Here is a 24,051-nt window from a genome sequence, read left to right as displayed (position 1 = left end):
AGGAAGCAACATGTTAAAGGGTCTGCAGCACTCGGGAGAGCTGGACATGGCTTTGCACGGGAGGAACGTAGGTGTTTGAGGTGGGGACTGGTGTAAAATGCAGCTGGGAAGCGGTGCAGGAGCCAGGATAGGAAGGGGTTTACCATGTGACCCACTGTGGCTCCCGGGCAGTGGACATCCCTGGAGGGGTTCAGACAGGAGTGGTGTGTTCGGTGTCTTGGGGGGCATGGCTGATTTGTTATACTTATGGTTTAGGACCAACCATTGATCCCACCATTGCTCACCTGTTTCTAACGTTGTGATGGGGGGGGAGGAGGAATGGCTCAGGGCAAAGCCATCCCCTCGAAGCGCACAGCTTACTCTGTGGCACAATTAATTGGGTAGATGCCATCACATAAAGAATCAAGTCAAAAGGTCAAAAGACATTCTCATCCTCCATCACACTTTTTTTTTGTCCCTTTCTCCACCTCATTTTCCCATCCCAGCACAACAAGGTCACACTCTTCCGCCGGCTGCAGCAGATGACGTACAGCCTGATCGAGTGGCGGTCCCAAATCCTGTCTGGGACACTCCCCAAGGATGAACTGGCAGAGCTCAAGAAGAAGGTCACAGCCAAAATCGATCATGGGAACAGGTAAACCAGGGATGACTTTTCACTGAGAACTTGGAAAAAGATGGGCATACTCATTCTAAGGACCCAGCTCAGCCGGAGCTTTTGACCTTGGAGTTGCCGAGGAGTACTGCTTACCGCTCTCTTTTGCCTCGGAAAACATCTCATTTTGTTGAAAAAAATTGGCAGTGCTCTTCATGGGCCAGCCCCTGTCCTGGGTCTCTGATCTAAAGGAGGTGAGGGAGGAGCAGGGACAACGGGGCTTGGAGCTAGTGGCTCGTCTACTGAACACACTGAACAGACCGGGGCAAGTGTTTGTGGAGAGGGAGACTGGCTCTGTTTATATTTTAACTAGGGGTTTTAAGTCAGTATCAGACTCAGTCTCTCTCTCTCCCTCTTCCCCTAATACAGCATATAAAAAACAGACTTGCCAGAGTAATAAAGCATGTCTTCATCCTGTTGATTGTGTTTGCAAAGTTAATCACTTCATCAGTTGTCTGATTAGCTCAGGCGGGTGTGTAGGTTCTAGAATTCACTGCCTTTCAGAAAATGGGAAATTCGGTCAGTCCGTCAATATTCGTGGTGACCCAGGACCCGCCCCTCCTTACTTTTTAAAATACCAGTTTGGTCCCTCATGATGCTTTTGTTGATGATTGATGTGATACTTAGTTTCACTTTCTAAATTTCTATCGCTTGTCAACACGTGACTTTTCCTCCCCCTTGCCCTACTTTTCCAACCTCACGGCTCTTAGAAATGCTGCACTGACCGGGGAACACAGAGTCATCACCCCCCATGTAGGCATCGTAGACTGACAGCTGGATTCAGAAATCGCTAGGTAAACCCAGCACACGAGATTCGCATTCAGCCATTATTTACAAACTCTGTCCTATGTACCCTTCACGTAGATTACCTAAGTGTGGCCCTAAGAGGTAGCTGCTATTCCCATTTATGGTAAAGAAACAGACCAAGTGAGTGTAAGTGATTTGCTTCCAAGTGACAAAGAAAATAGGAAGAAAATTCACATCTTGGGTTGAAGAATGAACAGCGCCCTCCCCCATCCCACGTCCATTCATAGGGCTGTGAGCACAGGGTTTGCACTACCAGTGGAGGTGTGCTGGGGCTCTTCCAAACCAGCAGCGGTGGGAGGAGGCAGCTGCCCCTTCCACATATGCCGCCTCTCCCCTTTTGGGTGTTGGCCTGGGGCCCCCGATCTCTGGCACAGGCTGTGCGCATCCCACAGGCTGCAGAGCACTCCTGCCTTCCCACACCAGCCCTGGGAAGCAGCTCAAGAAGCTAAGCCGCTGCAGCGACGCACCACTGATAGGTCTCCCAGCAGCCACCAGGGCCCCTTGCTTCTGAGTCTGGGTGGCCTGTGGGTCTGGCTACCATGGAGAAGAGGCTGCCAGATTAAGTCAGTTGATGGAGATGCTGGAGGAGGAAAACTAGGCATTTTTGCTTTATTCCCAAAGACTTGGCACCTTGCACTGTTACCCCCGAGCTTGCTAGCTGTTTGGACACTCCTGTTCCTGAGCAGCCAGTGCACGGAATGTGTGTTGGGCATTCAGATAGCAGTATCCTGTTTCCACCACAGCCTCCACTTCTTGGAACTGAGTAACATTTTTTCTACTTCTGTGTGCACAGTGGGCATGAAAGCCTTCCTGGGGATCCTGTCATGCATAAGCCACGTGGCCCCAAATTTTCCTGTGCATTATTCAGAATTACATCTTTTTTTAAAATATATTTTATTGATTATGCCATTACACTTGTTCTATTCCCCCCCTTCATTCCCCTCCACCCTGCACACCCCTCCCCCACAATTCCCCCCCTTTAGTTCATGTCCATGTGTCACAAATTCTTTAGATTCTACATTTCCCCTACTATTCTTGCCCTCCCCCCATCTATTTTCTACCTACCATCTATGCTACTTATTCTCTGTACCTTCTCCCCCCTTTCCCTCTTCCCACTTCCCTGTTGCTAACCCTCCATGTGATCTCTATTTCTATGGTTCTGCTCCTGATCTGGCTGTCCTTTTAGTTTGCTTTTGTTTTAGGTGTGGTTCTTAATAACTGTGAGTTTGCTGTCCTTTCACTGTTCATCTTTTTTATCTTCTTTTTCTTAGGTAAGTCCCTTTAACATTTCATATAATAAGGGCTTGGTGATGATGAACTCCTTGAATTTGATCTTATCTGAGAAGCACTTTTATCTGCCCTTCCATTCTAAATGAAAGCTTTGCTGGATAGAGCAATCTTGGTTGTAGCCCTTTGGATTTCATGACTTGGAATACTTCTTTCCAGCCCCTTCTTGCCTGTAAGGTCTCTTTTGAGAAATCAGCTGACAGTCTGATGGGAACTCCTTTGTAGGTGACTGTCCCCTTATCTCTTGCTGCTTCTAGGATTCTCTCCTTCATTTGAATCTTGGCTAATGTAATTATGATGTGCCTTGGTGTGTTCCTTCTTGGGTCCAACTTCTTTGGGACTCTCTGAGCTTCCTGGACTTTCTGGAAGTCTATTTCCTTTGCCAGATTGGGGAAATTCTCCTTTATTATTTGTTCAAATGAGTTTTCCACTCATGGCTGTTCCTCTTCCCCTCTGGTACCCCTATAATTCAGATGTTGGAATGCTTAATGATGTTCTGGAGGTTCCTAAGCCTCTCCTCATTTTTTTGAATTCTTGTTTCTTCATTCTTTTCTGGTTGGTCATTTTTTTCCTCCTTCTGGTCCACTCCATTGATTTGAGTCCCAGTTTCCTTTCCATCACTATTGGTTTCCTGTGCATTTCCCTTCGTTTCAATTAGTTTAGCCTTCATTTGTTCCTCTAATTTGTGACTAACATCAATCAGTTCTGTGAGCATCCTGATCACCAGTGTTTTGAACTGTGCATCTGAAAGCTTGGCTGTCTCTTGGTCGCTTAGAATTGTTGTCTTTGGGGCTCTGAGATGTTCCCGAACCATAATGTTTTGGGCTGTTAGCACCTGCTACGTATGAGGGGCGGAGCCTTAGGTGTTCATGAGGGTGAGGTGACCCAGTCACTGGGTTGTGATGCTGTAATTGGGGGTGCGATCAGAGAAGGACAATGACGTTTGTTCTGCTCTCTCTCAGATTTCAGTCTTCTCTGCTGCTTCCCGCAAGCACACTGGGCCCCCTGTTGCCAGCTCCCAGGTGTTTGGGCCTGTGCACCCTCCAGGACCCTGTGGGTCTCTCCACCAAACTCTTGGTGAGCCTGGGAGCCTCTCCCAGCACCTTGACCCGAAAGTCTTTCCAATTGGTGCTTTCAGACTCTAATTCCTGTCACTGGGGCGCTAGCCTGAGAGGTCTGTCTCACTGTTCGCTCCTTTGCCTGGTTTATCTGCGCGTGCGAATGTGTGACTGCGGTCAGCAAGCCACTGTGCGCCCTTACTGGGTCCACCTGTTGCCTCCCCACACCTGGGATCCGCCCACCGCCGCCTGTGCACCTGGGTCAGTCCAGCCGATCTGTCCTGCCTGACCCTGCTCTGCCCGCTGACTCCGCCCCTCTTACCGGTCTGGCTGAAAGGTTCTTTGTTGTCGGACTTCTGTACAGTTCAATTTTCCCTGTTTTGGCTGTGTTTTTGTTACTAAAACTTTGTTGTCTTTAAACTTGGTTGTGCGAGGAGGTACAGTGTTTCCACCTACACCTCCATCTTGGCCAGAAGCCCTCAGAATTCCATCTTAACACAGGTGTTTTCTTGTGCCAGTTGCTGCAATAAAAGCTCAAGTTTATTGAGTGCACGCTGTATGCTAGATGCTGTGTTTTATGCTTTACATGCATTACCACGTTAAATTCTCCCAAGCACCTTGAAGGGTTGGGAATAGCTACATATGATGAAATCGGGGCTTTGCAAAATCAGCTAAAGTACCCAGAGTCACCTTGCTAGCAAGTGTGAAAGCTAAGACTTCGTTTCTGGTCTGGCTGACACCAGAGCCCATGCTCTGAAATTGGTTAGGTTGGTCTTTCAGAAATCCTGTCCCAGCAACAGAAGACTCAGGGAAAGGGCCATCGGTCAGAGTCAGTGCTGACTTTGCCTTTCCTGGCGAGGTTCTGAGGACCCTGTCACTTTGCGTATCGTTACGTGAGCATGGTTATTCTGACCCTGCCTGCTCTCGGATCACTGTGGTGTGGAAAGGAAACCGGGATTGGAAGGAGAAAAGCAAGTGGGCGGTTCTCGACTTGTGCGGCACCCGCGGCCCCTCACTCCGGATCCTCTGGGTCCTCCAGTATGAGTTTGCTTCTTTGAGGACCAGCTGACCACTCCTTTCTTTCTAGAATGCTTGGCTTGGACCTGGTCGTGCGAGATGACAACGGCAACATCTTGGACCCAGATGAAACCAGCACAGTGGCCCTCTTCAAGGCCCATGAAGTGGCCTCGAAAAGGATCGAGGAAAGGATCCAAGAAGAAAAGGTGCCTTCCTCAGACACGAAGACTTTGGTCCCCGAGGTTCCATCGTCGGGTTTGTTTTTCATGAGAGAAAAGAAAGCAATGACCGCAGAGGTAGAAACGTGGTTTAGAAAGTCAAAAACATAACGTAACATATGTTTTGCTGTTACTAGCAAAACATTACAAAAAGAATGAGGCAGCTGTATATGGAAAGATGCAAAGATAAATATTAAGTAAAGGAGCAAGATGCAAAGCTGTATAAAATAATATTATTTATGTTTAAAAAAAGAACATACATACATCTGCGCTTCCTTATGTGTTGGCCAGCTCTGGAGAGATAGACAATGAATTGATCATTATTGGCTGCCCCTGAGGAAAGCTGGTGGCAGGGACCCTTTTTCCATATAACCTCCCGTGTTTGGTGCATGTATTAGGGTTTCTAAAATAAATAACAAAAAGCATTTGAAAGATTTTGAAAGTAGGAACCGGACAGTAAATAAAATTTAAAGGGTTCAGAAGAAGAGGAAAAATTCAGCTGTGTTGTGACTGCCTAACATCTTGGTATTTGGGTATTTGGTCTTTAGTGTTTCTGTTCTGATGACGCAAAGTTTCTGTTTGTTTTGCTGTTTCCGAGCTCATAGGTTTTACTTCTTTAGCACAGTTGGGATACTACTTCATTGTGTTTCTGGCTTCAACTGCTAACATGCCTGAGGGTGAACCCTTCCCACTGGGATCTGTTGTTTGCTTTGAGGGTTATTCCCCAAAGGGAGGATAACAAATCATGATTTTTATGCTTTTGAGGCTCATCCAGAAGTAATTGTGAGATGAAGATTTCTTGAAGCTACTAAAATCAGGAATTATCCCCTTTTGACAGCTATTGAATTACTCGGGTTGGGGGCCCTGAACAGGGCAGTCTGATGATGTATGTAAATAATGATTATGTTACATTTGGCTCACTTGATGATTTGTCCACTATGTATACTTTCTCCTAAGTGCTCCTCCTCTTGTCGGTAGTTCTATTTGTCCCCAACTTGCCACGTTTCCCGTTTGCTGAAACCAGGATGCCTTTCTCTCCTGTCCTCTGTGTTCAGTCAGTCCTGCAGAACCTGGACTTACGGGGACAGTCCATCTTCAGTGCCAACCATACCTATGGCCTCTATGTCAACTTCAAGAACTTTGTCTGCAACATCGGGGAAGACGCAGAGTTGTTCATGGCCCTCTATGATCCAGACCGGTCCAGTTTCATCAGGTAGTGCACACCCAGTCACCTGCTGTTGACCCTGGAAAAATACCAGGCCTCACCTACCCCCTGCCTGAGTTCTTGGCTCAGTTTGAGAGCAGAGTACAGAGAAGAGAGGGAGAATTTCTAGGCAGGAGAAAATAATCCTTTGGGCTACTAAGCCTTTTGTTTAGCTGCTGAAACAGTTCAGTAACCATTTGTGGACCCCATGGGTCTTAGAAGTCACCTACATCTCATCAGAACACAGACAAGAGCAGAGTGTTCAAAAGATAATCGGGGAAGGGTCAGGGGGTTAATCTGCAGAGCACAGAGGGTTTAGGGTGCTGAAACCAATCTGTGTGGTACTATACAGTGGATGCACGTCATCATACATTAGTCCAAACCCATGGAGTAACATCAGCAAGAGTGAACCCTGAAGTAAACTGTGAACTTCAGTCTACGTCCATACCACCCTGAACTCGCCCGATCTCGTCTGATCTCGGAAGCTAAGCAGGGTCGGGTCTGGTTAGTACTTGGATGGGAAACTGTGAACTTCGGGTGGTAGTGATGAGTCAGTGTAGTTCATTGATTGTATTAACGAATGTACCACTCTGGTGGGGGTGTTGTTAATGGCGGAGCCTTTGTATTGTGTTTGCGGGGGAGCCTATGGGAATTCTCTGTACTTTCTGCTCAGCTTTGCTCTGGGCCTAAAACTGCAGTAAAATATGAAGTCTATAACAAATTTTAATGACTGCAGGGAACGCTAATTGGCTTTGTTCAACCCCACAGTGGCAGCATTGCTGAGCAGCTAAGGAAGCAGATGTGTTTAGGAGAAGCTGGTTAAAAGTGATTACTGACAGATTGTTTATTTCTGAAACAGAAATTGTGTTTGTGCATGATGATGTAGATTCCAGGGGATGGATTTAGAATGATTATCATGAAATTATGTTCTTGATTCAGCAAAGCTGAAACTTTTAGACAGGAATTTGAGACGAAGAAAGCCCCAGATGGAATCTGGTGGCATCTGCTGTGTCTCTGCCATCGTGAGCAGTGTGTGTCGAGGGCCCACGCCAGGTGGGCCTTACGGAGCAGGGCTGCAGCGGGCGCCCGTCTCCAGAACCAGGAGACAGAGCGTGGTCACTGTGTGCTCCGTGCACGCCGGCCGGACGAATGTAACTGAGCTTTGCCGGGCTTTTCCTCCAGTCTGCCCTGTGGGCAGCTCCATCCCCAGAGGACCCCTCAGTAAGAAGCATTTTTCTCCTTTTGCAGTGAGAACTACCTAATTCGTTGGGGTAGCAATGGGATGCCCAAGGAAATTGAGAAGCTTAACAACCTCCAGGCGGTCTTCACTGTGAGTCCCCCCCTTCGGTTCAGTCATTTTCTGCGTCTAGGATATTAGCAGATGCATATGATAAGTATGTGAAAAGAATAAAAAATGAAATGATGAATATACAAGTCATCCAGGAGAAGTCATCATAATCCTCCTCGAAGGAATAAGCCACTCATTTATCCACAGATATTTTTTGAGCACCTGTTAGATGCCAGGCACTGAGCCAGGCACTTGAGGTGCATCAGGGAACACACCAGAAAAACATCCATTTGCTCAAGATGCTTTTGTCCTAATGGGAAGGACAGTAATAAACAATAATCAAAATAAGTGAGTCATTGGTGTAGAATGTTAGAAATCGCACATGTTTTGGGGGATTGGGTGTTTCTGGTCTGGGAGCAGGTTGCCGTTTAAATAGGTGGGTCAAGGCAGAACTCAGGAATGGAGCCTTTGAGCAAGAACTTGAACTTGAGGGCGAGAGCTATGCCAATTAAGAGGACCAGCATTTAAGAACGAGGTTATAGCTCAGGCAGTAGTGGGATCCAGACTGTTTGTTTGCACATATGGCCTTTCCCTTCTCCTCCTTTCAGAGTAAGAGACATGATGCTGTACATGTTCAAGGGTGAGGACATTTACTCGGCTCCAGCCTGGAGCATGGTGGCTGTACCTCACTGGGCTGAGAACTTTCTGGGGTTCTCTCACTTTTTATGACACCAGTGCTCAAAAGGCCCTAGAGCTGCTGCCACCTGCTCTGAGAAGCCTGAGAAGACAGGTTTCCCAGCTCCTGTGAGGCCTGAAGGAGGAACTCCCTTCCTTCTCTCTCTTTGTTCCCTAAGCCGCACCCATACTTTACCTCCGTTCCCTCTCACCAGTCTTAAGGCAAGGTGAGCTGAGTGTCAGGTAAAGGTCAAATGAAGGAATAGCGAGGAACAGTGGTCCCACTATAGGCTTGTTCGTCCATCCGTCCATCCACCCATCCACCTATCTACCCATCCATCCATCCATCCATCCACCCACCCATCCACCCACTCGTTTATTTGTTTTCCCTGTTACTGGTCATCCCTTCTTTCAACATCCCTTTCCAGGACAGTCCTGGTTTGATGACTGTCCCTGCACTGACCCATCTATCGCTTCACCACCTGGTCAATGTAGACAAAAAGGCACTTAGAACTAACTCTCCCCGAAAGTTGCCCTGAACACAGAGAGTATTTCCTCACTTCTGAGATACGTGAGTTGTTCTCCCCTAAACTCAAAAGACATTCATCAGTCAGCGTGTCCATTAAAAAGAAAACCCATTTAAAGAAGGCATTATTGAATATTGGCCCCATCCTCTACTCAATGCTGTGCAGCTGAACTCACTCCTCCCACCAGTTAGGACCTTCTGGTATGTACCTTTCATGCCCGGCTTTTTCACTTAAATAAAATGTAGTGATCATTTCCTAGGTCATAAAACCTGTTTCAAAAACTTCATTTATCAATGAATGCAAATGAGTAAGTAATAACAGTGTGCAGGAGTTTACCTAACTAGTCACCCGTAGCCTTTATCTCTCTCTCTCAGCAGAAGCCTTACAAAACCTAGAGTAGAAATTCAGGGCTGATGTTATCATTGGTCTGTCATCCAGTTTTGGAGATTTACATGAAGTAAATTACAGAGGATGGATTTTGAGTGATTGTTTAAAAGGTAATTCTTGATTCAGTAAAGAGGCCTTGGACAGCTGTTTCACAAAAAGAATTTGAGATGCAATTAAATTCTGTTTGATGTTAAAGTGAATGAGATCCATGAGTTCATTCATGGGGTTACTCACCCATCTTTACGGATGCAAACAAACAAATGTAGAACACGAGCCACAAAAAGCAGATATTTCATCCACGCATCGCTTCCTAATCAACATATACCCGGAAGCTCCCAATGGATTCTTCTCCTAAAACACATGAATGATTACAGAAATCAGGGCATGTAAATTTCTGTTTTAATTGCCTCCCAGGACTGTTGGCAGATGAAATGAAACCAGCATGTGTGGATGCCCAACAAATGTCAATAGCGTTCAAGTTTTCATTTTATTTGACACTGAAATGCATCCTGACATGTGTCTTGGCAATATATAAAGTAGCAGCGGCAAGTGTCCTGATTTTTAAATACCCTGCTGGAGTGGACGAACTAAAGACTTTACATTAAATATGGTCTGATTTGTACATTTGAAGTGGGAGCTGGGGAATAGAATTTTCTCCTGTGTTGAGTCCAGTCATTTTTTCCCTGATGCCATGATAGTTCTTGGGTGTGTGGGGAGAAGAGAGGAGCCATTCTGGTCTTTCAGCATCAGGAAACAGGCAGAGGTGACGGGGTGACCCCTTCGTGCGCTCTCTGCTCCTTTAGGACCTCAGCAGCACTGACCTCATCCGGCCCCGCATCAGCCTCGTGTGCCAGATTGTCCGGGTGGGCCACATGGAGCTGAAGGAGGGCAAAAAGCACACCTGTGGGCTCCGCAGACCCTTCGGAGTAGCAGGTATGGAAAGGCCCAGAGACAAAGGTACAGTGGTGCAGCCAAGGGTGGCAGGTTCTGAAAAACCTTATGCTTCGAACTATAGAACCTTATACCTTATACTTAGAAGGATCCGGCAGTCCTGCTTGTGGTTGTGTGCCCCAGAGGATTAGAATCTGGGTTGCAAGGAAATCATTGTACATCCCATGTTCTTAGCAGCATTATTCACAATAGCCAGAAGGTAGAAGCAACCCAGGTGGGGGTCCAGGATGGATCAGTGGGATGAACAAAGGCAGTCCGTCCATACACTGGTGTGTCACTCAGCCTTGAGAGGGAGGGAGGTCTGACACCTGCGACCACAGGGATGGTCCCTGAGGATGCTTTGTGAAGTAAGCCAGTCACAAAAGATAAATACTGTGGGATTCCACCTCCATGAGGTATGTATCGGACGGTTAGATTCATAGAAAGGAGATGGTGGTTCCCAGGGGCGGGGGGAGACAGGCAGGGGGGTTAGAGTCGGACGGGGACAGAGTTCCCGTTTGGGAGGACAAAAACACGGTGGGGTGGACGGTGGGAATGGCTGCACAACAGCGTGGACACGCTTAATGCCACCTAGCTGCCCACTTAGAAAGTGGTTACAGTGGTAGATTGATGTTATGTGTATTTTTACCACAGTAAAAAAAATAATAATAAAAAATAGAGGAGATGGGGGAGAGAGACAAAGCCAGAAACTGGGAGACGATTCAGCTGTCGGCGTTAGTGTCAGACACCCAGTGTCCCCTGCCTGGGACCACCAGGGACCCCTCTGTGTGCTCTGTCCGCACCGGGACCCTCCTCCTAAGTTTCCCCCATGGCGGTGCCTCAGGTGTGGCTTCTGGAATATCCCCCTGCCTGAGGCCACATATTGATTGATGATTATAGCCAACTAAAATTCTTCTTGGACAGTGGTTTGCCTGTCTAGGAAATTCACTCTTCAAAGCAACATTGTGTTTGTAACTGCTTTCAAAGCGGATCCTCAGCTTAAATCAAACCCTACAGCCTTCCAGGGGGCCCTCCCTTTTCCTGCGTAGTGTGTTAAATTGAGGAAATACATTTTCAGCCTTAGGTTGAAATTTTGGTCACTACATAGTTTTGAAAACCATCAGTGAAATACCATGATTTTGCTCCTGGAACACAGGCACAGAAACCCCATGTGCCAGGGTAACACAGATAGTGAGGCCGCCTCTGTGTCCCATGAGCATGGATGTCCTGCCCCCCTGGAGCAGTCCTGCCCCCCATCTGCGTCACAGGGGCTGACAGCCCTGCAGGCTCAGCATCACTTCCTGACGGAGAATTTAAGTGAACTCTCCGAAGAGGCCAGAGCTTTGACCCAGGACTGCTCAGCTGCCTGCAGAACAGTCAGTCTGTTGAACTAAGGAGTTAAAGTGTGTTAGAGGCCGTTGTTATTCAGAATGAACATCAGAAACTGGAAGAACATCAAACTGGAACTTTGCTTGCTTTTCTTAAGGGGACCGGGTGTGTGTGTGTGTGTGTGTGTGTGTGTGTGTGTGTGTGTGTGTGTGTGTGTGTGTGTGTGTTCAGGGCAGTGAGTAGGATGAGAACGGAGAGGGTTAGGGTTGTTTGGGTTTTTTTTAAGATTTCATTTACTTATTTTCAGAGGGAGGAGAAGGGAGGAAGGGGGAGAGAGAGAGAAACATCAATCACTTGCCTCCCCGCTCGCCCCCTACTGGGGACCTGGCCCACAACCCAGGCCTGTGCCCTGCCCAGGAATCAAGTCTTTGGGTTTGCGGGCTGGCGCCCAATCCACTGAGCCACACCAACCAGGGCTGCCTGTTTTTGCGGGGAGGGTTGTTAAACACAAGTTTTGCAGGTTTGTTTAGGGGTTCTGTTGTACGAGGTCTGCAGGGTTCCCTGAAAGGCTGCCAGCCAGTTGATGCCGTGCCCGGCTTTCTATACCCTCCTTCCACCAACGTTGTTATTTTCCAGGCCTGACACTGTGGTTTGGATTATCCTGAGAAGCTATTTTCTTCCTTATCTTTAGTTTCTCCTACTGAGAATGGTCGCATAGCTCAGCATTTCTTTTAATCTCCAAACAGGTTACGTGAAGAGTGGGCCCTTGGGGAGTGTTTATAGCCACGTTGTCATTTATTAACTAAGGGATTGCCTCTTTCCTGGGGCCCTGCCTAATGTCAGCCACTTTCTGCTTCTGTAGACAGCAGGAGAGAGTCAGGTTCAGCGCTTGGATCCTAAGGTCACGTTTAAGTTCATACCCTGGCTTTAACACTCGGGACTTGTGACCTGGGGCAAGTTCCTTACCTTTGCAGTTCTCACTTTCCTCATCTCTTAGAGTCGAGCTAATAACTTCTGTATAAGTAAGATATGTACATGCAACAGGACTTTATTAATTGCCCTCCTGGCTTGTGAGACAGCAGACCACTGCGGGGTCTTCTCGTGTGGGTAGCTGGTGCTCTGGCCTCCCTTGGTTTATCGGTAAATCAAGAGAAAATGTCAAATGGGAGACAGAAGACCACTTCAAATCCTGTGCTTCTCTCTCTCTCACGTCTTTATTCTGTTGACACTTAGACCAAAAGTGTGTGTTCTCTGGGTCTTTGCACATAGACTCAGTGAAAAGTGGTCAGGGCATCAAATTTCTCAAGAATGTAGCTGCCTGATCTTGTAGGACTTGGAAAAGGTAGCCGTCTGCAGGGTTACCGCAGAGCGTCTGAGCCCCTGCAGCAGGGAACCCCTGGTGAGTTGCTGTTCAGCTGGGCAGATACAGAGGAGTCCGGGTCTGCCAGGGATGAGACGTCTCCTACGTGGTGTCTCCTTTTCCCGCTCTTCTGTGTTGCTGATACTCTTAATCTTCCGTAGTAACCCACTGAGGCCTGAAGTAATTAGTTTCTTTAATTAAGTTTATCTTCTTCCTAGTGATGGATATTACTGATATCGTACATGGGAAGGTGGACGATGAAGAAAAGCAGCATTTTATTCCCTTTCAGCAGTAAGTACTTTGGCATTTGTCCCGGGTGACTTGAGACCTGGATTAGCACTCGGAATGGTGTGTTCATGCAGAAGCCGGTGCTGGAAGCATGTATGCGTAGTTAGAGAAGGACAGGCTGTCCAGCTGGAAGGTGGTCTGAGAGGACCTGACAGAGGACTTTATGCCAGGTCCTTTATATTGGACTCCAGTGGCATAGAGTAAATTGAACTTTTCTGAATCTACCGAAATGACGGAAGGAATACAAAGGGCACATCTGTATCTGTACTAGAAAGCTAAGAACGGTGCCATGGAAGGGTCAGAAATGCCAAAGGATGTCTGTGCTATGTCACCTAGAACAGGTGTCATGGAAGACAAGGACTTACATAGGATAGCACAGGTTTCTCAAATGGGCACATGCAGGCAGGCCATCTAGGACCTTGTTGAAATGCAGACTGTGACCCAGTGTGTCTGGAGTGTCCATCACCGAGCTCCAGGGATGCTCATGCCGCTGGTCTGAGGACCACGCTTGGAGTGGCGATGACTCGGGAGGTGTGAGAGTGAAGCGGACAGGTCCGTGGGTTCCTGCAGAGGGAGGGAGAGCCAGCCCTGGGAGGACGTGCAGGGAGCCCCTGAATTGCTTTGCTAAAGGAGGCCGCACCTCCACACTGAGCTGGGAGCTGCTGGCAGCTGCTGGGAGCTGCTGGGCAGCAAGTGGCCATCCCCGTACCTCAGACGCAGCCTCTGAGTGAACTCAGGACCGGCTCTGGCAGCGAGGCTCCGGTGAGGCTGGAGCATTGCTAGGGCTGACTCCTAATAGCGTAGTCATGTCAGTGACAGAGGGTGGTTGTCTAAGCCAGCTTGTCACTGTCACAGCACATCCATCTGACACACTGGGAGTTACAGATGCCAGCCCAAGGCTGTTTGAATTCATAAACACTTTATTAATAATAAATAATATTATATGATTTTAAATTATTTTGGAATAATAATAAATCAGTGGAGGAAGACAAATGATGCAAAAGAGTCAGAAAGTTAGCTAACTAACCATTTAAGAAATATAAATCAGACCCTTGTCTCACAACCTGCGCCATTGTAAAGGCCTGGTGATGAAACGTAGTAACACACTTCAGGAAAGGAGAAGTTTTACGTAACAGCCATGTATGGGAGGGCTTTCTGGTCAGACACCAAAGACTTGACTAAAAAAGTAACTGATAGGTTTAGCCACACAAAAACTTTAAACAACTTATACATACAAAAAATGTAATACAATCTTTGTAACGTCTATGAAAGAAATATGCACACACACAAAGAAGTGGCCTATAAATTCATTGAGAATCAACGAAATTCAGATTAAATAGTGAGGGTTAGTTTTGGCTTGACCCAGTTATAACTATATGAGACACCCAGTGTTTGGGGAGTGTAAGGACTGTGTGGTCCTTATGTGAACACAGGTGGGCAAGGCAGGCCCACAGCTGCTCCTGTGGGGCACATGCAGCTGGTCACCGCGGCTGCTGTTCGTTGACCGGCACACTCACTCCTGCAAAGCTACCTTTGCCCCCCCATGTAAGTTATTAACAATGTATTAAAAGCCTTAAAATACAGATTTTTCCAAGGATGTGCTCCCTAATTAACAGTGATGATTTCTACTGCTGTAACTAGGTGGTTTTGTCCCTCTTTTTGTTAAATCCTGTCTTCTAAATATTTTTTAATGTTACTTCATTAAAATATATTCATTTATTGTATCCTTATCTTTTAACTTAAAACCCAGTACCTTTGGGCCGGTTTCTAAATATAATGGTACAAATAGCTCATGCTAAGTAACATTTCCCTCCTTTATCCAGATGCTGCTATTAAAATACTTTTTTAAAATACAGGGTGGAGCAAAAGTAGGTCTACAGTTGTGAGTATGCAAACACAGAGCTTATTTGTGTGTTAGTAATTGTGGTATTATTTTTCCATGCGAATGCAGTGAGCCTGCCCTTGCCTGCCCTCCACGCGTCGGTCTGGGATCTGCTTCACCGTCGCACGGGCCCACCAGAGCCATGGGGGCGGGGTTATATTTGGCTTAGTGCAGATTTGAGTTATGAGAACTTTCAAATTTGTGGATGTTACTCCCAGTATAAATATCTATATACATTTAAATATGTTAAATAGATATGTTAAAATTAATAAATGCAATATATTAAAATATATTACAATTTTTATGAATGCCTTAAATTAAGTGTATTAAGATAGCAAATCAACTATATTAATATAGCTTATATAGTCAGTATTAAAATATATACAATAAATGAATATGCTCAAATATAAAAATACAACTATTAATATATTGAATATGTACAGATATATACTTATAATAAATATAACTACCCATGAATGTTCTTATATAATATTACCATACAACAATATATATGTATTATGTATGTACATAACAGGTGCAGCATTCATGCTATGGGCGTTATATGAAACATGTAGTAACATGACACAGTATATTATGTATATATGAGTAATAGGGACAGCATTCATGGAAATGAAGGCTATTCTGCTCCACTTATATAACATTATAAATACATCTAAAATAGGGGCGGCCTTACAGATCTGAAAGTCGTCTTAAACCTGTTTCTGTGCACTGCCTTTGTGTGCCCTGGGAAGGGTTTCTTTCTTCGGTTGTGTGCCTCCCTGCTGGCCCTCTGCGCAGCTCCCACCTGGCAGACATGGTGAGATCGCACACCTGAGATGGTCCCCACCATGTCCTGACACGTGGAGGACACCAGCCCTGACGTGACTGCCACCCGCTGTAAAGCCATCATGGTGCAGATCCAGCCTCTGTCATTTACTCCTACGTTGATGGCAGATGCCTTCTAACTCACCTCAAAAGCCGTGGAGTGTATTATAAGAGAGTTTTGCATGTGTATTCAGTTAGTCCACCGGAAAGAGTCCTTTGAGAAGAGCTCAGATGGATGGTAGCGAGCCCATTTTCAGTAACAGTGGAGTGTGTTTCCCGGGTCGTCAGGATACAACTCGGAGCCCCACGGAGAAAGCTGGCCTGCCTAGTGAGCACGAGAACACCCCACAGCTGGGAAGACCAGGGACCACAGTGCTGCACCAGACGATGTGCAGTCCCTGCTGCTGCTGCACTGTGGGTAGACTGGGGCTGTTTCTGGTTCTGTGGCCTGAGGCGATCATTGAAGGGAAGCTCGTTCGCTGGTGTCTGCGCCATTGCAGCCCTGAATGTACAGTAGCTTGTCATCACATGGGAAACTAAGAACAGCCTCTTAATCCCTGCATGCACAGAGTGTTAGCACTAGATGAGGACCTTAAAGGCAATGACCGTGCCTGTCTCCTTACTGATGAGACGCTGAGGCCCAGAAGGAGCTGGTGGAGCTCACTGCTAAGTAGAAGCAGAACGGGAAGCAGGTCTCCTGCCCCTTCCCAGTCCTGCAGTTCCAGGACAGCAGCCTCTCCCACCAGCCAACAGCATCAAGCGTTGCCTCCGGTTTTGTTAATATTTGGCCATCAGTTTTGTTTGTTCTTGTTTCTTTTCCTTCTTTACCCCAGTCATTTGCAAGATGAATTTGGTGTCTAAGATAGGCACCCAGTGGAAAAAAACAAGAAAAGATAGAAAGAGCCCTCTAGTTAGGTGGGTTTGGCGATTCTATTCCTAAGCTATTCCCATAGGACCCACCACTGTCTGAGCCAGTGCTACAGGGATGTCCTCTGTTTTTCTTACCTCTCATTTCTGACTTTCCCAGGATTGCCATGGAAACCTATATCCGGCAGAGGCAGCTAATCATGTCACCCCTGATAACATCCCACGTGATTGCAGAAAATGAGCCACTCACTTCAGTCTTGAACAAAGTGATAGCAGCAAAGGAAGTGAACCACAAAGGACAAGGTACATACCCCTGCACTCAGCCGGGAGGGGGTGGGGGCCTTCAGAGCTGGGTCCATGGACTCTTGCCCCTTTCTTGTCTTCCTGTGCCATTTCACACACCCTGCTGGGCACTGCCCATCTCAGCTCCCTGCCAAAGGCAGTTAATACTGAAGGGCACCCAGCATGCACACGTCACTGAATTGGATCACAGCCACACTTTGTAAATTCTGTGGAACAGATTTTTATCCCATGACTCTTCCCTCACTTTGTGTACCCCACAATCCCTGACTCTGAGTTAATGCACAAAGACAGAGAATTTTTAGGGTGATCATGTTAAGCTCTGAGTACGTTTATGCCGTCACATTTCCTGAAGTTGAGAGGAGGAGACCAAAGCAATACACAGGACCACGTATTGACATAATGGGCTCTCTAACAAGAAGGGTTTGGTGGTTTTTAGTACTCCATGTGGGATTCTGTTGACATCATTTGAGCCCAGAGAAGTTCTGCTTATTGAAACTACATTTGAAATTCCAAATACTCAAGGGAAATAGTTCAAATTTTTAAATTTAAATGCCAAGATGGTGATGTCTATAGCATTTTGGACAATTTCAACAATTGAGTTACATTTTTTTAACCACCCTATAACTGTCTTCCTAAGTGGATGCAACCAGAAAACACATTATTTTCAGGATATTTAGTTTTCTGTATACTAACAAGTATCCCGAGTGGGAAGGAAATTAAGGGATCATCGAAGAATTAAAACAAGTAACTAAATAGTTTCTATTTAGAGTTTTTTTTTTCAGTTTTGTTTTGGAATTTTAACAAAAATGAAAAAGGATCATTTATTCTTTTTCTGCTTAACAAAACAAGCATTTATCAAGTGTTTTTATGCTCTTTACAAATATTTTTATGGCTGCATAATAGTTCATCACTTGGGTTTTGGAAAATGAAATCCCCTAAGTAAACACTTAAGTGTTTTCTAATTTGTCACCATTTTAAATTTAAATAACTACTGTGACTATCTTGGTAATTGCCACTTTTTCCGTATTTAGAACTGCCTCTCAAAAAAATTCCCAGAAGTAGGATTTTTGAGTCAAATGATGGCAACAAGCATAAGTCTAGACACATAAAGCTTTAGATTTCTGCCACTGGGCACCAGCTACCACCTCACCCGCTTTGCAGACCTGATACTTAAAAATCTTTCCTTGTTTGAAAGGTAAAAAGTAGACTTCCATATAATTCTCTTGAATTAAAAAAAACCCAAAACTTTTCTTCATGAATCATGTAGTCTTCATGTGTATTTGTGAGTTTCCTAAAGTTTTCCTTCTGAGTTTTTACGAGAGCTTTATATAATAAAGATTGTCTTATTTAGGACACATATTTTTTCATTTTTGGTTTTTTTAATATGTTTTATTCATTATGCCATTACAGTTGTCCCATTTCCCCCCTTCATTTCCCTCCACCCTGCACACCCTCTCCCCCCAAGCCCCCCTTAAGTCATGTCCATGTGTCAATGTTCTTTAGATTCTATATTTCCCATACTATTCTTGCCCTCCCCCCTATTTTCTACCTACTGTCTATGCTAGTTATTCTCTGTACCTTCTCCCCGCTTCTCCTCCTCCCACTCCCCTGTTGCTAACCCTCCATGTGATCTTCATTTCTATGGTTCTGCACCTGATCTAGCTGTCCTCTTAGTTTGCTTTTGTTTTAGGTGTGGTTCTTAATAACTGTGAGTTTGCTGTCCTTTCACTGTTCATCTTTTTTATCTTCTTTTTCTTAGGTAAGTCCCTTTAACATTTCATATAATAAGGGCTTGGTGATGATGAACTCCTTGAACTTGACCTTATCCGAGAAGCACTTTATCTGTTCTTCCATTCTAAATAAAAGCTTTGCTGGATAGAGCAATCTTGGATGTAGGTCCTTGCCTTTCATGACTTGGAATACTTCTTTCCAGCCCCTTCTTGCCTGTAAGGTCTCTTTTGAGAAATCCGCTGATAGTCTGATGGGAACTCCTTTGTAGGTGACTGTCCCCTTATCTCTTGCTCCTTCTAGGATTTTCTCCTTCATTTTAATCTTGGCTAATGTAATTATGATGTGCCTTCGTGTGTTCCTCCTTTGGTCCAAGTTCTTTGGGACTCTCTGAGCTTCCTGGATTTCCTGGAAGTCTATTGCCAGATTGGGGACGTTCTCCTTTATTATTTGTTCAAATAAGTTTTCCACTGGTGACTGTTCCTTTCCCCCTTCTGGTATCCCTATAATTCGGATGTTGGAACATTTAAAGATGTCTTGGAGGTTCCTAAGCCTCTCCTCATTTTTTTGAATTCTTGTTTCTTCCTTCTTTTCTGTTTGGTTGTTTCTTCCTTCCTCTGGGCCACTCGATTGATTTGAGTCCCAGTTTCCTTTCTATCATTATTGGTGCCCTGTGCATTTTGCTTCATTTCACTTAGTGTAGCCTTCATTTTTTCATCTAATTTGTGACTAAAATCAACCAGTTCTGTGAGCATCCTGATCACCAGTGTTTTGAATTGTACATCAGATAGGTTGGCTATCTCTTGATCACTTACTGAGAAGTATTGTCTCTGGGCTTTGAGCTGTTCTTCTTCTTGAGCCATAATGTTTTGGTCTGTTTGCACCTGTTACATATGAGGTGCAGAGCCTTAGGTGTTCACTAGGGAGGGGTAACCCAGTCATTGGGTTGTGATGCTATATGTGGGGATGGGGTCAAAGAGGGGCAATGGCATTAGTTCTGCTCTCTCTTGGATTTCGGTCCCCTCTGCCACTTCCCACAAGTAAATTGGGCCCTTCTGGTGCTGGTTCCCAGGTGTGTGGGTTTGTGCACCCTCCAGGACCCTGTGGGTCTCTCCAACGAACTCTCTGTGATCCTGGGAGCCTCTCTCGGCACCTCGACCCCCAAAAGTTTTTCCAGTTGGTGCTTTTAGGCTTTATTTACTGGTGCTGGAGCCCTGGGTTGCACAGTCTGTCTCACTGCTCGCTCCTTTGCCTGGTTTATCTATGTGCGAATGTGTGACCGTGGTCAGCAAGCCACTTTGTGCCCTCACTGGGTCCGCCTATTGCCACCCCACGCCTGGGATCTGCCAACCTCTGCCTGCACACCTGGGTTGGTCTGGCCGCTTTTTCCTGCTGTGATCCCTCTCCACCACCTGCCGACTCTGTCCCTCTTACTGGTCTGGATAAATGGTTCATAGTTGTCAGACTTCAGTACAGTTCAGTTTTCTCTCTGTTCTGGTTGCATTCTGGTTTCTAAATCTTTGTTGTTCATAAACTTGGTTGTGAGAGGAGGTGCAGTGTTTCCACCTACGCCTCCATCTTGGCCGGAAGTCTCATTTTTGGTTTACCAAATAGTTATAAACGTCTGGTACTTTTTTATGAATTGTGTATTCATGTCTTATTTATTTGTGAGGACCTGAGTATTTTTCTTCTAATGAGTAGTATAAATTCATAATAAGTATTTCACCACTTTATAATATGCTAATTTTTATAAATATCAAAACTTTCAGTTTATGTACAGATAATTCTTTCTGCTTTGATGCTTTGTTTCTCTGTTTAGAAAATGGATCATTTACAGAGATTTAATAAATATACCTTTATTTATTCTTTTAATTTCCTGTCTATTTTTATATTAGGAATCTATTTTAATGAAAATGTGAGGTGAGAAATTATACAGATTCTGCTCTAAGTAGCAGGAAATTATCCCAGCACATTTATGAGGTTGTTGTGTTTTTTTCATGATTTGCTGTGACTCTTTTGCTGTATATTAAATTGCTGTATATTATAGTATTTAATCTCATTGTTCCCATTGATTCACTTAACTTTCTTTTCTACCATTAATACCATACATTACTGTAGTTCTGTAGCATTTTGGTGTCTTTTAGAGACAATCTTGACCATTTTTTTTTCTCTCAGAGTAAACATGTGTTCACATCTCTGTCACCAGTTCCTGATGGAGTGTCATGAAAATGGTAAATTAACCAGCAGAGAATTTTCATCCTATTAATACTGTATGTGTATGTGAAATACAACATATTTTTCTCTGTGTTGGTGTGTGTTATATAGATTACACAGGGAACTGAAACTTTATCCCTTATGTCTTTATAGGACTTTGGGTATCCTTAAAGCTATTGCCAGGCGATCTCACGCAGGTTCAGAAGAATTTTTCACACCTGGTGGATAGATCAACAGCAATTGCCAGAAAAATGGGCTTTCCTGAAATAATACTTCCAGGTAAAAACCTTTGCTTCAATCACCTGCTGCTTCCTCTAGGACTTCCTTCTGTGAAGTAGGTATTGCTAACACCAGAGGTGCAACAGCACAGACCCACCAATGTAGTTATCTGTACCCAGCGAGGCCGAGACCGTGGGCAGGTGCTCCCATTAGGGCTGCGTGGAGCTACCCCATACGGAAGGTCAAGAGAGCACTGCTGAACGGAACTCAGAATTTCCTGCTCGCTCTCTTGCTGTCTCTTTGTCACAAGCCCATCTGAAATGCTTCCCTAGGCCATCATTAAGTTGAACTACATGGCACAGGTTTCTCTGTGTCATTTGCTGGTACCTTTTCTCGAGATGACATCGCCAGCCAGGTGGGCTCCCTGTTGGGACACTCCAGAGAGGTTCCTGCTCAGTCTCAGTGGGACCTTGTGCTTCCTTTGCTGCAGCTCCAGCTGTGTGATTGGCTGTCCCCAAACCCTTGGTAACAAGAATGTAAACATTCAGCCGTTTCTCAGTTCATTGTCATCTTATTTTCCATCACATGCTGGTGATCTGCATATGTGTACTGTTGTACTTACTAATTTAACCCATTTAGCTTCTTAATCTTCATATTAGTAAAAGGAAATTACTCCCTCAAGGAACTTTATATAATATAGAAAATCACCATTTTATTATATAAGTGTTACATATAAAGTGTATGTTACAAATGAATATTAAAACATGAAATATCACATGTATTTTATAGGTAGATAAAATGTATAAGAAAGTAATCTTTGGCATATTGGAAAATTTTAGAAAACCAAGCTCTCATTTATTATATAAAACTTCTGGTTCTTTTAAAATAACATAAGGTTCTTTTCTCCTTTGGGACTTTAATGAGCAGTAATAATTTGCTGCTGTACACATTTTCTGCACATAGTAGGTATTCAAAGAATATTTGTGGAGTGAATGAAAAAAAGAGCTTTAAAATGGAAATTATCTTTTCTTATGAAATAAGGTAATTTTTCACCTGCCATTTAAAAAAATAAGTACTGGTAATATTCTTATGACTGAAGGCAGTTTTATTGCTACAGCAATACAGAAACCTGGAAAACATAAAGAATTTTATTTTTTGGACAACGGGAACTTATCTTTGAATCCTGGCCGGAGAGGTTCTTCGTATCCATGGGACTGGGTTCCAGACTCGGGGACGTTGGCCGACTTGAAAACCACCTAGGCTGACGGTTCCCCAATGCTAGCCTTTGGATCAGCTAATCAGCATCACCTGGGAAACCTTAAAATACAGATTCCAGACTTTTCCAGAAACTCTGATTCAATTTGTGAGGCCAGGGCTCCCCAGGTGATTCTAGTGATCGGCCAAGTTTGAGCAATGTACTAGATCTTGGCCTGCATCCCTCACCCCACAGCTGCTTCTCATCACCAGTGAAACAGCTTCAGATGTGTCCAAGCTCTTCCCTCTGCCCCACTTCCCCTCTTACTCTCAGCTCTCGTCTTCACACCTTGATTCTTGGACGCGGTTACACTCTATCTTTGTTCTCATACCTGCCAGTCACCTGCCAGCCACTCCAGAATGGCTGTCACTGGAGTCACCAAAGATTGCAGAGTCACTAAGTCCAAGGGCTAGTTTTTCCCATGATCCTTTCTGGTCTTTCTGCAGCATGTTACCCTGTTGGTCACTCCCTTCCTGAAATAGTCCCCCTTTCTGGTTGGGGACCCACACTCTTCTCTCTTTATCCCTTGAGACCCTCTTAGGACTCCTCCGCCCCCTTATCATCTTCTGCCTCATCTGTAAGTGTGAGTGCTCCTCAGTGTCTGGTCCTCGTGCCCTGTGTCAGTTTGCTGGGGCCACCATGATGAAGGAGAGGGGACTGGGGGACATTAACAGCAGAAGCGTGTTTACTCACAGTTCTTGAGACGGGAAGTCCAAGTGAAAGTGTCAGCAGGTTTGGTTGCTTCTGAGGCCTCTCTCCGTGGTGTGCATATGGTCACCATCTCCCTGTGTCCTCCTGTGGTGGCCCCGAGCCTGTGTGTTATCTGTGTCCTAATCTCTTTTTGTAAGGACACCAGTGCTATGGGATGAGGGCCCAAACGTACCTCATTTTACCTCAATCACCTTTTTAAAGGGCCTCTGCAAATGCAGTCACATTTTGAAGTATGGAGGGTTGGGACTTCAACATGATAATTTAGGGATGCACAATTCAGCCCATGAAAGGAGCCCTTTGTGTCTCATCTATACTCTGTTCCCAGGTGGTCGCATCTGCACACTTGTCCTCTGTGTGTTAGTTGCCCCAAAAGCATCTCTCTCGCCCCAGGACCACTTCCCTGAACTCTGTCACCATAGATCCAGCTGCTTCCAGCCTCAGGACCTGAGTAGGTGCCGTTCCCCTACTGGATCCCTCTTCTCCTCTCTAGTTACTCAGTTCTTACTGAGGGTTCCCAGTGAACTTGTGACTCTGTGCATCTGCAGCTGGAACTCTGTTTTATCTAAGGCAGTGGAACCCTGTCTGTCCAATTGTGCAGATAAGAAAGTCACCCTTGACCCCTCCCTTTCTTTCACACCTCACTCAGAATTTGTGGGCGAGACCTGCCAGTCTTACCTTTAAAAGGTCTCTCAAAGTCACACCCTTCTTTATTGCCATAGCCCTCGCCACAACCTGAGTGGCACCTGCTGTCGACTCCTCCCTGGACAACCGCCATCACCGCCCAATTGGTTTCTCTGTTTCTGCTTGCTTGGACCTCACTTCCTTTTCTCCGCACTGCAGCAGCATGAGTGAGGTGTGGGAAAACCCACCTGATTTCGTCACTCTCCTCCCATGCAGAAAACATTTCAGTGTTGTATTTCAGATGAAGGTACACATTCTTAGCTTGGCCTGCAAGCTTAGAGAGCCTGTCTCTTGTCTGTCTCTGTAACCTCATCTCACACCACCACTCCCCACCACTGC

General features: G+C 45.4%; 1 protein-coding gene across 3 annotated transcripts in view; it reads left to right on the top strand.

Moving 5' to 3' along the window:
* The window catches only part of DOCK5 (dedicator of cytokinesis 5), a 195,996-nt gene that overhangs the window by 91,030 nt on the left and 80,915 nt on the right, over positions 1 to 24,051 (top strand). For all 3 annotated transcript variants that reach the window (XM_053668169.1, XM_037163470.2, XM_037163469.2), the window contains 8 exons: positions 486 to 634; positions 4,892 to 5,027; positions 6,095 to 6,252; positions 7,492 to 7,573; positions 9,924 to 10,053; positions 12,958 to 13,030; positions 16,762 to 16,904; positions 21,000 to 21,125. In XM_053668169.1, coding sequence (XP_053524144.1) covers positions 486 to 634; positions 4,892 to 5,027; positions 6,095 to 6,252; positions 7,492 to 7,573; positions 9,924 to 10,053; positions 12,958 to 13,030; positions 16,762 to 16,904; positions 21,000 to 21,125 — 997 coding nt within the window. The remainder of the gene's footprint in view (positions 1 to 485; positions 635 to 4,891; positions 5,028 to 6,094; positions 6,253 to 7,491; positions 7,574 to 9,923; positions 10,054 to 12,957; positions 13,031 to 16,761; positions 16,905 to 20,999; positions 21,126 to 24,051) is intronic.

This window comes from Artibeus jamaicensis, unplaced genomic scaffold (assembly GCF_021234435.1).
Source record: "Artibeus jamaicensis isolate MK-2021 breed Jamaican fruit bat unplaced genomic scaffold, CSHL_Jam_final contig_477, whole genome shotgun sequence".
In the NCBI taxonomy this organism is placed as follows: domain Eukaryota; kingdom Metazoa; phylum Chordata; class Mammalia; order Chiroptera; family Phyllostomidae; genus Artibeus; species Artibeus jamaicensis.
This window is presented reverse-complemented; position numbering and strand designations above follow the sequence as displayed.